The 16,385-nt window shown below is 37.2% G+C and overlaps 1 protein-coding gene across 3 annotated transcripts in view; it reads left to right on the top strand.

Moving 5' to 3' along the window:
- The window catches only part of LOC115455683, a 138,362-nt gene that overhangs the window by 76,715 nt on the left and 45,262 nt on the right, over window positions 1–16,385 (top strand). The window contains exon 1 of one of the 3 annotated variants that reach the window (XM_030184347.2): window positions 995–2,754. The exons of the other annotated variants lie outside the window; for them this stretch is intronic. Coding sequence (XP_030040207.2) covers window positions 1,600–2,754 — 1,155 coding nt within the window. The 5' untranslated portion in view covers window positions 995–1,599. Of the gene's footprint in view, window positions 1–994; window positions 2,755–16,385 lie in introns of those variants that run through there. 3 annotated transcript variants of the gene reach the window in all.

Raw genomic sequence — 16,385 nt, 5'->3', positions numbered from 1 at the left:
TAAATAACTTTTTTTCGAAAAAAATAATCATGGTGACGACGAAGGATCACAACACTATTTCTAACGGTCATTCTAAGGGTTCCGACTGATTATATTTAATGAAATAGATATTAATGAAACGTTAACAGTTACTTTAAATTGCCACTAAGCGATATTAACATAATAATAAGAATGTTAATTTGCCATTCAAGCTAATTAATAACTAAACTGACGACATTACTCACTTCTATTTAATTGCTCATATTTTGAAATTAGTTGTCAGGAATGATTTTTATGACGAATACAAAATCTATGTAACATAATTTATGCTCATTATTTTTCCTTGTTTATTATGGCTGTATATTCAATTTCCTTAATCAGTTAAACTTTTTAATATTTGACACGTATAGTTTTTAAAAGATTCTATAATTTAAATTTAGAACAAAACTAAAAAAACATAGCTAGATTTTAAATTCAATTTAAATAAATACAAACGGATCTGCAGGTGCGTGTTAATCATAAATGGAACATTAAAATGCGTATGTAATTTACATTCTATATCCTCATATTGGCAGCGAGCTCGGCCCGTGTTGGACATCCTGTTGTGTTCGCAGGACCAGCAACAGGAAAACACGCATCTTTACACGTTACCTACCGTCTACACATTGTCCACACACGCTGCCAATGCGATAATTTCATTATTATGCCTGTTTGTATTTGCTTCGAGGAAATATAAGATAATACACTGGATACAGCGTATGGTAATTACATCTTGACAGATGATTTTCTAAGACTGAGGTTCTCAATGGAGTCGGCACTCCATACTAGTGAGTGTTTAGGACAGTTTAACGAGCTTTGCAGGATAAAAGACATGTTAATGAGCCATAAGTGTCCAATATTGGGTCTTTAACAACAGTCGTTAATAAATCGATGGTCGTTGTTTGGATTCGGAAACTGAAATGTTGGGAACCCGCGATCTAACTCATTTATCTAATGCACGTTGCATTTGCTTTTAGTTTTTAGTGCGGTTGCGCCACGCACACGCTCGCCTGCGCCCGCGCCACAGAAATAACGTGGAATATCGGTCACACACTGAGCGCGGAATGAACGCATCGGTTTAATTGCCGGCCGGCGCAGCACTATCGTGCTGGACGCTGAACGCGCCGCGCGCCGCGCTTCCGCTCGACATTTAAAATTCGGGAGAAAAAGCGCGCGAACGCGACGCGCGCTATTCCGACGCGGGAATTCCAATTTTAAAGTTTTGTTTTGTTGTTGCCAATGTCAAGTGTTTTGTTAATTTTTTTTTCAACGAGTCTTTAATAATACTCAATATTAAAAAAACATAAAAAAAAATAAGCAAAAATATTGTCGCTATCGCAAAGGTCACTGGATGAGTTCGTCGATGTATAATTAGGAAGAAACGCGATAAGCAATCGCGGTCGAGTGCAAATGTCGCCGATATGATGCGCTAGAGCGGCGGCGTGCGCGGGCGGCTCCGCGTGCACTGTTCGATCATCGCAGCGGCTCGAGTACAATGGAGACGTCAGCCGCGCTCCTTTCGCGGAATCCCGCGCGTTGAATCACACACCGGTTATCGTGTTTTGAACGGTGAACGGCGTGATGTCGTGTGAGGTCGCAAGTTGGATTCCGAACGCGGTGGCGGCGACACTGCGCGCGGAACGCTCCGCGCCCTGCGTAGTCGAGTGGCTCACGCTTCTGCGAGCCTCGATAGAAGAGTACGACCCGCTGGTGACGGTGCGCCCGCCCTCGCCGGACGAGGAGAGCTGCGGCCGCGACACACCGGACAGTGCGTTCGATGAAATCCTCTCACAGCTTGGCAAAGAGATCTTCAAACTCGACGAATATCAAAGAAACCTCGTGCCGGCGGAGAAAGAAGTGTCGCTCAGCATTCTGAACATATTCGACGAGTGCCTGGAACACATGACGGACACGCCGCGCGACACGCGCCAGGACGCCGGCGACGAGTGCAGTGACTGTGAATCCACCCTATCGGACGTCTCGTTCGTGACGAGCACACCCGCCAGGAGTGTGAGAGTGACAAGTGACATAAACAATATATTCGATAAGGGCGACGGCACACCGGTGCCGCCGAGACGGACCAAGCTCAAGACACCGTCGACGTCGTCGTCGATATACGATAACATGGAGGTGAGCGGTGACGTGTGTGTGCAAGTGGCTCAGCGGCGGGAGTCGGACAGCGACTCGGCCAGCACGTGCTGGAGCTACAAGGAGTGCAGTGTGGACGCGGAACCGGAGAAGGAGCCGTACGCGGCGGTGTGGTCGCACTCGACCGGCTTCCACAACTCGGACGAGATATTACGCCGCGTGTTGTCACAACACCACGCGACCATATCGAGACTGTCGTTCGACACGGCGAGCGACTTCGAAACGGCCCGGTACAGTGTGTACGCAATGCACGAGGTGGGAGACAGGTGCGCGGACGGGCCAGTCGCCGCGATGACGCCCGACCGGCCGACCGACGACGGGTACGAGCTCGTGCGCGACGCGATCACCGACGAGAACATATACGAGGAGATCGACTACGGCTGCAGCTACACGGACGAGGGCTGCTCCTGCGGCACCAGCGTCGAGGTGGAGAGCTGCTCCATCAGCGCCAGCTCCGAGGGCGTCGACCGGGACAGCCCGCTCTACGCCAATCTCCGGGATCACGACGCGTACGCGATCCCGGCTGACGTCATATACTGGAAGAATCTGCTCCTGGACCCATTCTACAACGACGACGAGGAGGATGAAGTGAGTGTTTAGTGCGCTTTTAATTGAATATTAATGGTTGGCTCGTTATGGCGCGGAGGACGGTGCGTGCGTAATCGACGCCGCACTTGGCTTCATATGTACGTACTTTGATTTGAGTTTTAAACTTTGAAGTACAGTTTTAAAGCGTATTTGTCCTTGCGATAGCTTAATATGATGCAATTTATTTTAAATATTGATAATTAAGAATTTTGCATATTACGACATAAATCTGCTTTAAAGGTTATCGCTCGTCGATTAATCTTCAAACATTCCATTTTTATCGCTGGCAGTTGCTAAAATATTTAATTTAACACCTTGTTTATAAACTTAGGCAAACACTACTTTTCCCCTAAACAACATACACAACTCGATCCAATGAAAATTACTGAATGCGTTTAAAGAAAAACATCAAATAAATTAATAATAAAAATTATTTAAACATTTAGTCATCGGGCCTAACGATAAAATTTCTATTTAATATGACGAATGCCGCATTATTATTAAATAGCCTCTTAACTTCGTGTTTACTTAAACATTGAATACCTAAAACCATTGTTAAAGGAAGTTGTGGTTGTTTGTTAGCATCCAAACCAACATTATTAAATTATATTTATAGGGAGCTCATAATGAGTTGTTTTATCATCATTCCTATATTAATTCTTTGATGGATTAACTACCATCGTATCCCATGATGTTCGTAATTTTTAAAGTGATAGGTATCATGTTAATGCTTGCCTAGATCGACTTATTTATTACCTAGATAGATAACCTTACCTTGTGAAATGACAGAAATTTGTAGTAAAGTCTATGGTAAAGCTATTCTAGATATTTGTGAAGTGATAATAATGTATCTTCAATTTATCATGACATGTTTTTATTATACAAAAACCTTGTTCATAACACTATATTGTTGATGAACTTAAATAAATAATATGAAATGGCTCAATAGCTACTTTAAATTCCGTAAGTTTTTAAATTTCGATTCATGCAAAGGCGAAAAGATATTCTACCTAAACAGCCAATATTGACAAAACCTTTTTTGTTATTATGAGCGAAAAATAAATACCACATTTTAAACCCTTTATCTAAAACGTTTCTTATCGGTGTTTCAACAAACATTTAAAACAAAGAAGTGATTTTAAGACGAAATTTCTTTATCCCATTATTAACGATAGTAATGGGCGTTGTGTATTTCTCAGAAACCTTATTATTGGCGGCAGGTAGCGTGGTCAATAGATGGTGATTATTTATATTGCTTGAGGTAGTTTTTATATAGTGTGGGATTCCAGTAGTAGCAATTGGTCATTGTTTTGCTACAGCTTGCTTTAACCGATTTAAGTAATGATATGATTCTTGGGGCCGTCTATTTTGTTATGCTTTATATTTAATGTCTATTTCTGCCGCCAAGCAGTAGTGTGTTCATTGTTGTATTCCGGTTAGAAGGACATTGCAGTCAGTGTAACTATTGGACATAATAAGACTTAACATCTCATGTCTCAGATGATGAGCGCAGTGGAATACTAAACAATAATTTTCTAATTCACTGTGTTGGATGGTGTTTCTACTGTTTATGGGTGGTCATATCGCTTACCATCAGGCGAACGGAAGGCTCGTCTCGTCATTCAAAGCAATAAAAAAATAAATAAATAAACTTTGAGTTGTTCATGTCTCTCTTTCCACTGTGTACTTCTGGGACAAAGCGTAGTCTTTGAATCTAGATGCTCTATCTATGCACATTTTTATCCTTATCCGTTGTGATGACGGCATTATTAAAACAGCGCTATCTGATCAACATGGATGGCCGCGGCCAGTCAGGCTTACCATCTACCTAACTGAAGATCTTCCCCTTCCATAGAGGAACGCAACCATCTGTTCCTATAGGGGCGATTATCTATACGTCGCTGTATCGGATTCTGCTCTTCCGACTAACTAACCAAATATGTACAAATTTACGCATTATTAGGAAGATAATGGGTCCGTTTGTCGTCTTTATCCTTAGCGTATGTGAGCTGTGGACAGTTTAATCCCAAATCAGAAAACATTAACGATTTTTATAACACCATTCGCTCGGGATAGATCCCTAGAAGTTTTACTCCAAGCAAGTGACTGTTCATCAAAACCAAGCCAAATACTTCCTTCAAAATTGTATTATTTTGTTTCAAGAAACGTCAAACAGTAACTATGGGTTAACAATTGGTGGATTAGTTGCTTACCTGCCTACCCTTTCGCTTCGTTGTCTATTGAAAATCCTTTCAAACAACGCGTAAAGCAAATAGATATATTAACGCTTTAACGCTTTTGACGCTAAGAACAAGCCCACGAGCGTAATGATGTCATTTTCTATTGAGATTTTAACTTTGTTTAAACACTATTTTGTTTGAAGGATAGATAAATTGTAAACAATATGTAGGTGGAGAGTTTTTTCAAGCAAAATGGCAAAATGGTATAATGCTCATCACGTAGTAAGTGCTCCTTTGCTCATAAATTGTTATAATTTGATATTATTCAGTATCAATTTGTTTAACTGTGACAATTATACTTAATAAAAATAAAAAAAGCCCTTTTACTTGTTGAACATTTTACATTGGAGAGACACATAGATAATACAGATTTTTACATCAGGAATAGACACAATGAAATTAAGTTACAATGCCACTAGATGGCGTTATAATGGTTTGTATTTAACTATTTATTATCGTAAATAATTGTAACAGTATAGGGCCCTTATTCTGTATGATAGTGTAAACGCATAACGCGGCCGTGTCATGTTATCTTCGAGAAATGTGCGTGGCATGGTATTCTGTAAGCCAAATTTCTATAGTTCTAAACATGATGCGTTGTGTTACGCACTGTTAACATAACGTGCGGGATAGAGAATAAGGCCCCAGGATAGCAAGAGCGTCGCCAGCCGATGGCCCAGGGGGGGGGGGGGGGAGGGAGCAAGTTGATATGGAGCATAAGAAAAGTATAAATTGTAGGTAAAGTCAAGAGCACATGTTCCTTCCCAACTACCCCTCTCATGCTTTAACAATAACAGAGCACAGCGTCATCGAGCGTAAGGTATATTAGGAATGGAATTGGTGAATTCATTCGAGTTTTAGAACATCTAGGGGGAGGGGTCAGCTGCCCCTTCCTGCCCCCCCTTGGCGATGCCCTTGTTGGATAGATACGAACATTTTGCTCGCTCCATTGTAGACACTGCCCGTAGCGGCAGTCTCCAGTATGTACTATTATAGATTGCATGAAACTGCTGTGTTCGTCATTTATAAAGTTTAATAATGCAATGTCAGAATCAAAGACATTAAACATTATAGTTAGTTAAAGACTAATACTTAGGTTTAAAGATAGTGTGAAGTGGGACATAGTATCTTTTAACATGGATCCCACCAAGTAGGAGGAAGAAGCGATGGACCGGGTCAGATGGCGTAAATCCGTAGCTGACGGTGTTTCCGCTCTCGATAACGCCTGGTTTAAGCAGCTAGCCCACTAGCGCGAAATTCGGCGCGACTACACCGTTTTACCTCCACCATACACAAATACAGAAATCCGCTGCCAAAACTATGGTCGTATCTTTCGGGCTAGAATCGGTCTGATAAGTCACCAGCGTAGGTGTATACGTAGGTGTGTACCTCGCATCTTCTACAAACGCTACTTAATCATCTCACGTAGATTTTAATTGCCAATGGTGGGTCAATGACCGGACATCGTCCAAGTTAGTGCTCCAAAGGTGTTACCAATTGGTAATAAGTCGTCTTAAATGTCCGTGTGACAAGATGTCACAGCGTCCTTAGATATTAATACAAATGACATATTTACAGTGAATATGCGCATTAAAGACGTGCAAATCACGACATGAATAAAATATGAAGTATTTTAGATTGAAGTTTTGATATTTCATGGAAGATTGAACCATCGCATGAGCGCAAAGATTTTGTATGACAATCTTCCCAATTTCCACCTATACAAATACAATACAAATACTCTTTATTTTACCCATAGTTAAACAGAGAGACACAAACAAGATTGATGCATTTTCTTAAATCTATGGTGTACAATGTTTCTATATAATGTTAGTCAGAAACGATGTCAGAATGTCACTAGGAAAACATAACATAATATTATATCGGTGCCTATTTGTCTGCCATTGACGTAGTTTGAAGTTGTGGAGGAATTGTAGCTTCGTTATTGTTTGGTTATTGTATTTTATATTCAGTGACCCAAAAATAAATGTGACTAATTGACTTTTAAATGTGCGAAATCAATTGAAATAACGTTTCAAACACACGAAAAATATATAAAAACGTAAACAATATCGGGAAACGGAAACTTTATTTAAAATAAAGTAATTTTTATATACGTTATTTCAATTAAGCGTGGTGTAAAAATTATTTAGACTAAAAGGAAATTAAAAGTTGCAATATTGGTTCCACCATTGTGTTGTAGATGGTGTTGTATTAAAAATTATTTAATAAAATTTTCATTGTTGGCCCTTTTTAAATTAAGAACGATATTTTTTAAACTTTATTCTTGCATCGTCTAGGAATCATGGATTCGTTAGACGCAATGTAGAGAATATTAATCTTAGTACAATTATTAATTGACGAAATATTATAGGTACTTACATACATAATTAATAAACACGCGATGATATTATTGTTTATAAACCGTAATGTTTGCTCGATAACTCTCGACAATCTTCGGACCACTTGAGATACGAAATTGGGTCAATATTTATGATTCCAGTTGGCGCCTTGTGTTAAGAGGTCTGTATACATATGACAATTGAAGGTTTTATTTAAATTACGTTTATGAAATCATAGATGCGTTTGTCTCTTGCATAAAGATATTTTGATGTAGCTAAAAATTTATAGTATGGAAAGGTTTTAGGTTACAAAATATAGTCCCCCCGCAATATTTTAACTTATCATACATGTTTATTTTTATTTATTACTTTTTGCTTATATAACGAAAGAAATAAATTATTGTCTTACTTTGAGGCAAAGGAATACCCCTTTTCCCGCCACAAATTCTATAAAACCAAACACCGACTACTTTACTAACAAATATTGTACAATACATCTAAAATAGCTATATTTTGTTTTACTATGTTGAGGTATATGTAACGTCAGAGGAAGTGAAATAAAACGTTATATTATGACAGATATATACAATGATGAAATGCTGGCAACAAGCTACATTGTACTAGCATTTGCATTCTGCCAGTCAAGTATGCAAAGGAAGTGAGCGCATGCATCTTAAGTGGTTATTGACGAAAATAATATCGAGATAATGTGTTAATATTATAATGTGTTTACTTATTCAATCGTATGGAAATATACTAAATATTAATGTACGATATTTTATTTGTTTAATTTTTGATAATTCAGTATCTTGTGGTCATTAAACATTTTACTCTTGAGTTTTGACCTCACCAATTAAAAAATATGTTTTTTGATTATATTTATGGATAACTATTTATAAATGTTTCCCTGGTTTGTGTCAGGTAGAGTCAGATCAATTCAAAATCGGAAAATATTTCGCGAATTCGTGAAACACACACATTAACGACTATTCTGTCTAATCTTGCCTAATTTACCGATTCAATAATATCGAAAAATATAATAGCTGGCGAGAAAACAGTTCTTTATCGCGGGAAAAGCGAAATTATCGATATCGGCCTGTCTGCTAATCTGTGAAAACCTACCTCACTAGTAATAACTGCATAATATACAAGTATTTAAAAAAAATTACATCACAACGAATGATGCGTGAAATATTTAAACTACTAGATGGCCATTAGAAGCGTGTCGCAAACTTTGCCTTTTCATTGGTGCATTGAAAATTGTTTTTTATGCAGACACACTTAACCGACTTCGGCGACATGCAACGCGTTGCCGGTTGCTCGTGTTGCAATCTCACGTAACAGTTTTGAAATTTTTGACCTATTCTAGTTTAATAGTATCGATTATAACTCAATGCAATTACTCCTAGGGATAAGTTTAAGATGTCTTTTTGGTCATAGAGACTTTCTCGCCCTCACACTCAATATTACTTTGATCGGGATTTGAACCCATGACCTCCAGTGTTGTACCATGCAGTACAACCACGCTGCCGAGGCAGTCAAGAATTCCATATAATATTCACATCCTCTAGACCAAAAAAGCAAGTCATTGACAAGAGGTGTGAACGTCACTATACTTGAGGTTAAAATCCGATCTATGAACGATTTGCAGACCTTATGCATATTAGTAGTACATATATATGTCGGGTCCCTTTCAGAAACTTACACCTTCCGCCACTATTATAGAAATTAAATAAACTTCAGAACTGTATAAAAGTAACACGAAATTACGGAAGTTCAATACACAAATGAATAGGTGCGTCCATATATAAAAAATATTTCGCAACGCCGTCCGTGTATTAACAGTCAATGGTTGTAGACTGCTTCCTGTCCTTGGGCCCACATGGCCAATTGATCGGAACTAAACGAAGCATTATTTAGGCTGTTACAAGGAAGTGGGATATGAGGTATGTAAAACGGGATAAGAACATTAAAATTAAACTATTTTTCGGATTTTATCGCGGTTTTAATATTTTTGTTTTCTCCTATATTTCGAATACTTTGCAGCCTTAGTGGTCACGGGGGGACTGAGGTGTTGGTCATCCGCAAAGTCAGTTACAATATCTACCTACATTTTAAAATTATACAACTTTTTAAATTTTAGCTGTTGGTGGTCCGATTTACTCAGAATGTGCTCAGTGTCTTGAAGTCTGGCAGTCGGTCTTATGGGTTCCGGTTTAATTAAATGTAGAACTGAATCCCAGGCTTGTGCAAGCTTCCAACCATCATTCCTATTGAAATTAAGATGTTTTTTTTTATTTCGATAGCCTCGCGAATCATCCTAGGCAGGAATCGGTGTTCTTTGGCAAGGATTTGCGGCTTGTCTAGTCGCAGATAATGATTGGCGCCTCCTTCAGAGTGTTCGGTGAAATCATTACGAGATAAAGAATGAACATTTAGATTTATTTAATACAGTACAATCAAAGTGACGAATCAAATCGATCAGTGTTAATAACCATCAATCGATATATTCACTTCAAAATTGCGTGCCAAATAGTTATGAGTAACATTACTGCAGTCATCGAAAATTTCACATCAATTGTTTTTACCTAATCGTTATTACGAGTGGGATTTCTAGATTGCTTCGGTAATTAGTTGTATTACGTTAAGACTACACTGCTGAGGTCTTGGGTTGGATCTTCGGATCAAAGTGATATTGGGTTTTTCTACTCAATATCAATCCGGAGACTTGAATTTGCGCCTGAAATGGCGATAGGGTTGCCTCTTATTGTAATGGCGAAGGGTCCTTATAGTCCGATTGTTGCCGGCTTCCCTTTTTTAGTTATAAAAACTTTGATTACGATATGCATACCGCATTTGTGCATATTAGTACTTATACGTTGTGTCTGGTTCCCGTTCAGAAAATTTCATCCTTCGCCATTACCCTATTATATCATGGGACGGAATGCACAGGACGGAATGTGGGTTGCACCAGTATGCCTACCCCTTTAGGGACAAAAGGCGTTAGTGTATGTGTGTGATACTGTTTCATTTGCTTTAGCTAGCACAATAATGTCAATCACATTGAAAAAAAAATTTTCCTATATATTTTTATACTGTTTTGGTTGCGGCTTCACGCGCATGTAAAGTTGTAGCTTCACATTTCTTGCTACCAAAGTTATTAAAACACTGAGCCGATTTATAGTGCTACCTGCTATTGAAATTATCCCATTATTTTCTATAGAAGCAAATTAATATTATGTTCTTCCGGGACTTGATCAATCCTTGTGTCAAATTTCATCCAAATTCGTTATTTCTGCGTTTACTTCCAACAAACACACAATCGTCCAAACATTCCACAAAATTTCGCGTTTATAACATTAATAAGAAGTACGATAGTAATACAAGATTTAGGGAAAAAGAAATCTACAAGTGAAGTCGCGGTCGATCGTCGTACATTTATGTAAATGCATTGCAATACGGAATGTTAAACTCAGTATTTACCAACGAGGCACGAACGTTTTTTTACGTGCGTTTGCGCACCCACTGATGCGTCTTCAATGATTTTCTATCTGATCTAAATTGTAAATCAGTTCAAATGGATGGTCAAAGGCCTTATAACGAGCCTTCGTGGAGATTTAATTGTTCAGCTTGTCAATTGTTTACATTTTGTTAGGTCTTTGATCGGTGATAGAGTTTGCAGAAAATACAAACAAAAACGAAGCCGCGGTTTATGTTTTGTTTGAACACAATAATCTCTAACAATTGTTCCGATTCTGAAAATATCTTTTCTAATAGGAAAATATACCATCTCGAAATGCGATAGCCTATAGAGAAGCTTTTTGTTTCGTGGAATAGATTTCAGATCTAGGAGAGTTTAGAGTAAAAGCTAGTTTAAGATTTGAGCATTAGGCTTCTTTTATTCCGGTATTTTGTACTCATGGAAAATAAAGGATGCTTTTAATTAGATTTTTTCTTGTTTGGTTTTCCACTGCGCTCGCTATCCTGAGACATGAGATGTTAAGTTTTATTATGTCCAGTAGTTACACTGGCTACTTTTTTCTTCAAACTAGAACACATCAGTAACTACACACTGCTGCTTAGCTGCAGAAATAGACATTGCGGTGGTACCCAGGCGGACTCTCAGGTACGAGAGACCTATCAACAAAAAAGTGAAGCCGCGAGTAACACCCGGTCTACAAATATAAACATATTCTTTTCCTTAAAAAAATCCATATTCAATGAACGTACAAAGTACATACAAACACGATGGCTTATTTACGTGGATGGATCGCGTGTAATGCCCGAACTACAAAGAAGCGAGATAAGATCGTGTGGTTTTTATGTTTTCTTTTATGAATGAATGTTACAATGATCTCTTATTGCGTAATTGTTTTTGTTATATCTCATGTAGTGGGGCGTGATGGCTTATGGAGTTTATTTTTATCGAACGTTTAGTTTTTAATAGATTTCAGTGAGGTTAATATGTTAGAGATTATTTTTTTATTATTAGGTTGCGATTTTAAGCTTACGGGGATATTTTTTTTTTAGATAACAATAATAATAAGTTTTGTATTTCTTGCTTAGGAAAATAGTGAATATATTTTTTAATATGCTTTGCTAATTAATACAGATTACAAATTATTTATAATTATTTATATTGTATTTGTAAAAGCCCCTCGACAATGATCTCCTCCAAAGAATTCCTCTTGATTGTGTTTTTTTGTAAAAAATAAATTGCAAAACAACACATTAAAAGTTCTTCATTTTCATTAATTAAACGTTAATTATATATACTTTATGACACATCGGACGATACCATAAACAATGGAGTCGGTTAGTAGATAGGTTGTTTGTTGGTCTATGTCTCTAACCGCAAGGAGTCAGAGATGACACATGAAAACCGGAGGCGTCTCGGACTCGGATGTCAACTTTTAATAGTAAAACGTGTGAATTTTCTAAATTAATATTACTGTTAAAAGTTAGATTTTTTTTATATTTATTTTTGGCATAATTGTGTTGCTTGCCGACGGATATTCCTCGTCAGTCGACGCTATTAGACTCCACTCTACATCAGGTGCAGTGGCGTCAATAGGCTGTGCAAGAATAAAAAAAAATGGACTAATCAGAATAATTTGACGTGCTTCCAAATGTCTTATTTTGCCTGGTTTATATTTACCATTGCTTGATAAAACGGTGGAGCCATTTTAAAAGAAGAAGTTGGGATCCTAATCGTAAGAAATGGGTAAAATAAATGACACTTCATATCGCATACTTCAGGCCTCGCCTATCACTGTATATTTTATGGTAAGAATAACAGAATACCGCCATATTTCGCTTTTTAAATATGACGTGTTATGACTGTACAGCGATTATAGAAATGACGTCAATTGTATTTTCAATACGATAAGCTATGGTGAGCTGTTATTGACATGCAGGATATTTGCTTATTATTCTGTATAATATTCTTTTGCTTCTGGGCATAGCCGATCTTTACTACTGAGAGGGTTTAAGTCTTAGACATCGTTGGCAAAGTACAGGCTGACTTCATCTACCTTCAAAATACTTATGTATATTTCCTCTACATGGCTGTTTTCATGTTTAATTTTGGAATATGTATTAATTTATACTAAGTGAATTGAACTTCACGGGCGTTTTTTAGCTAGCTTAGCTTTATAGCTTGCAAAACCTACAGCTAGCAAAGAAACGAAACATATGACAATTGATATGTTAAAATAAACCTTATAAACCTTAGTGGTAATACGATTTCTTTTTGAAACATTTTAATTCCAGTTAGCTTAGTTCATCTGTTTGGATTCTTCAAACAACAAATATTAAAACTGTTTAAAAATATTAGCATTTCTTAATTCCGGAGAACGTCGGAGGAAATTTCGTAATATATTCCTTGAAAATTGCTTATAATAAAAGTAGTCCAAATACGGTGATTGTAATGTGTCCGGTCGTTAAACGTTGACGCGTTGCCGAAGTTGACGCGATATCAACGCGAATGTGAAAGAAATATGTATACAACAGAATGGTAAGACAACCTAACTGTTGATTGTAGATTTTTTTTGAAACGAGTTATTTAAATAACGATGCGCGTTAAGAGGATTTTTGAAACTCGATTTTGTTCTGCCCTGGCCACTTGAGATGTTAAGACTTAAGACACAATGCTGTCGTTCCTAGACATACACACGCCTATCAGTGGCGAATGGTAAAAATATCAGAAAGGAAACCCAATACAACATATTAGTACTTCTAATACTTATGAATGCGGCTTGCGAATCATTTAAATGGTAATAATTTTTTATAACTTAAGAAAGGGAAGCCGGTAGGAATCGGATTATATGGACTCTTGGCCACTAACGCCTTTTAACTAGAAAGGGCAGAGCATTGGTATACAAAAAAACCTTCCCATTCATAATGTTAGACTTGATTACATTTTATCTGACGCCTTTAAATCCTGCAGGGTAAAGTTTACTATAAAACACGACGGTCTCTACAAAATAATTATAACGCAGTCAATGTAAGAGCCACTACGATCGAGTCCACATTAAGTGCCATTATGGCGATAGCGCCGGTCCAGCGAACCAGATGGCACTCTCGCTAGATAACACGTTGTGATTTACCGATCAATGCTCTCTGTTTAGGCTTATTGATTATTTTACAATTATATGTTGCTGCCACTCCGTTCGTGTTGATATTTAAATTAGTTAACTGACTTCAACGTTTCATCTAACAAAACAATGTAAATTTGGGATAAGACAGCGTCTAGAACTGTGACAGCAGTTTTAGAATAATTAAAAAATCACAATAAAGTATATAAATCCACACTCATGCCTTTTATCTCTGAAGGGGTAAGCAGAGATGCAACTAGAGCACAGATTTTTTATCTTATGTATTCCGTCCTGTGATGTGATAGGGAGGAGTCCATCTCCATATCAGGTACACTATCCAGATTCCAGGTTAATGTTGAGCAGAATAACTTTACATCACTTTCCCTGACTCTGGAATCGAAGTCGAGATATTAGCGCTGGAGGCGTAGCGTCGTCCGCAGCATTATTCCGCCACTAAGGAATCTCTTTTAATTTTATATATTAGTACGATAATTTTCAAAGTGACCTTTTTTAGGCCCTACATACTGTCAACAGTATTGAATTATTTATTCATCACGTAGTCAAACATAGTTGCGCTTATGATAAGTAAAGGTCCATCAGAATATTTTATTATTACTTAAATATATTCGTTTATATAACTAAAGACATTTTATAATTGTATTTTTTATTGGCCATTAAATTACTTTCAACATTCCATTAAATTCGATAATTTCAACAAATTACATGGAAACGTAAGCCGATGACAATTCCGCGAAACAATACTTGTGCAAAACGACTCTCAAACATCTGTCGCGCAAATGTCAGCTGACTGTTGTTTTGTTGTGTCAATTGTTATTGAGGTTGTGTTGTTATTGCGAATTCAAATATCGGATTCTGTTATCATTTTATTGCGAATGATTTCATAATATGATTTATAATAATTATTTCTGAATGTATTGTATTAATTTATTAGGTATAGTGAATGTTTTGAATATTTCTCATTATCTTACTTATAATTGCGATAGTCTGTGAAAATTATTAGATGTGCATATGTTTGTTAGAAGTAAACGCAGAAACAACTGAACGAATTCCTATGAAATTTGGTACACGGATAGACTATGTACTGGATTAACACATAGATTACCTCGGTAATTAGTTACGACGAGAAATAATGGATTTGTTTTTATCTGAATATGTAAATACATGGGGTTGTGTCGTGTTTTAGCGACTTTAGCGGGAAAGGCTTCTTACACGGGTGAAGCCGCGAACGGGTGCTTGTTATTAATATAAACGGAAAATATTTCTATTCATAATAAAATAAATTTATCATGACGTTCGTACTCCCATAAATTCAGACAGAGATACATCAAGGAATTTATTACAAAGTATAACCGTCTGATATAGTCATCGAAAACATTCCTTATTTCTTAAAAAATGTTTTGATTTTTAAATGCGATTATGTTACCCAAAGTAAGCCATAAAGATAAATTATAATAATAAAACGAATTATTACAATTAATCCACATTTTTCAACTAAAACGATTTAAAAAATTCGAACGGAATCTAAGAACACAGCTTGAAACCTACCTAAGTACGAAGCATCTACGGAAATGTACGCGGCACACTCATCTTACTAGAATAATGGGAAGATGAATTGCAACTGCAATTTGTATGCAACCAACAATAACATCGCAATCGTTCCGCATGGCAATTGCCTTTGGATTCATAATTGGAAGCCATTAGACAATGTGGGTGACCGTCATATGACCTCGAAATGAAACATTTATTGTTGTTATTTTTACATTAGAATGTAGCGTTATTTATTGGATTCTTAACTCAGTTTTAAGCTTTTTGTTCTTTGTGTAACTAAGTGTAGCCTGGAGTGACGAAGGGCGAATTTTTTAAAAAAGGTAGCCAGAGTCAAAAATAAATAGCCTTAGTTGACATTACGCGGGCCAATTCAACAAAAAACAAAAACTAAGACATACGTAAATGAACCTAAAAGGAAGCCGGTAGGAATCGGGTTCTATGGACGCTTTGCCACTGATAGCCTGACCAATAAAACAAAAATCCTCGCCTTGGTGTAAAATTTGGAACCAATTTCTTGTACTGATATTAACTTTAAAACGAAAAATGATGGCGCCCCCAGTGCTGGATTTTTTATTTCCCTGGTCAACGATTGCCCATAAACAGTAGCAACACCATCCTTTTGCACTACAAAGCTCTGCGGTTTAAACTGTGCTGGTTCTCAGAGCTGATAAGTGTCATAATGCTTAGTAAGTAACTTGCTTCAAGTCCGTCAAACCGGAACACAACAGGATCTGTGGTTTTGGCCTTTATTCTGACTCATGATGTTTATTCAAGATATTGGCAATATAAAATGAAGCCGCTACTTATAAACAATTTTAATAATTAATCATTATTGTCTATTACGCTCTTGTATTTTTGCGTTCCATACATTTTAGGCGCACGAG

This window comes from Manduca sexta, chromosome 9, assembly GCF_014839805.1.
Source record: "Manduca sexta isolate Smith_Timp_Sample1 chromosome 9, JHU_Msex_v1.0, whole genome shotgun sequence".
Lineage (NCBI taxonomy): Eukaryota > Metazoa > Arthropoda > Insecta > Lepidoptera > Sphingidae > Manduca > Manduca sexta.
This window is presented reverse-complemented; position numbering and strand designations above follow the sequence as displayed.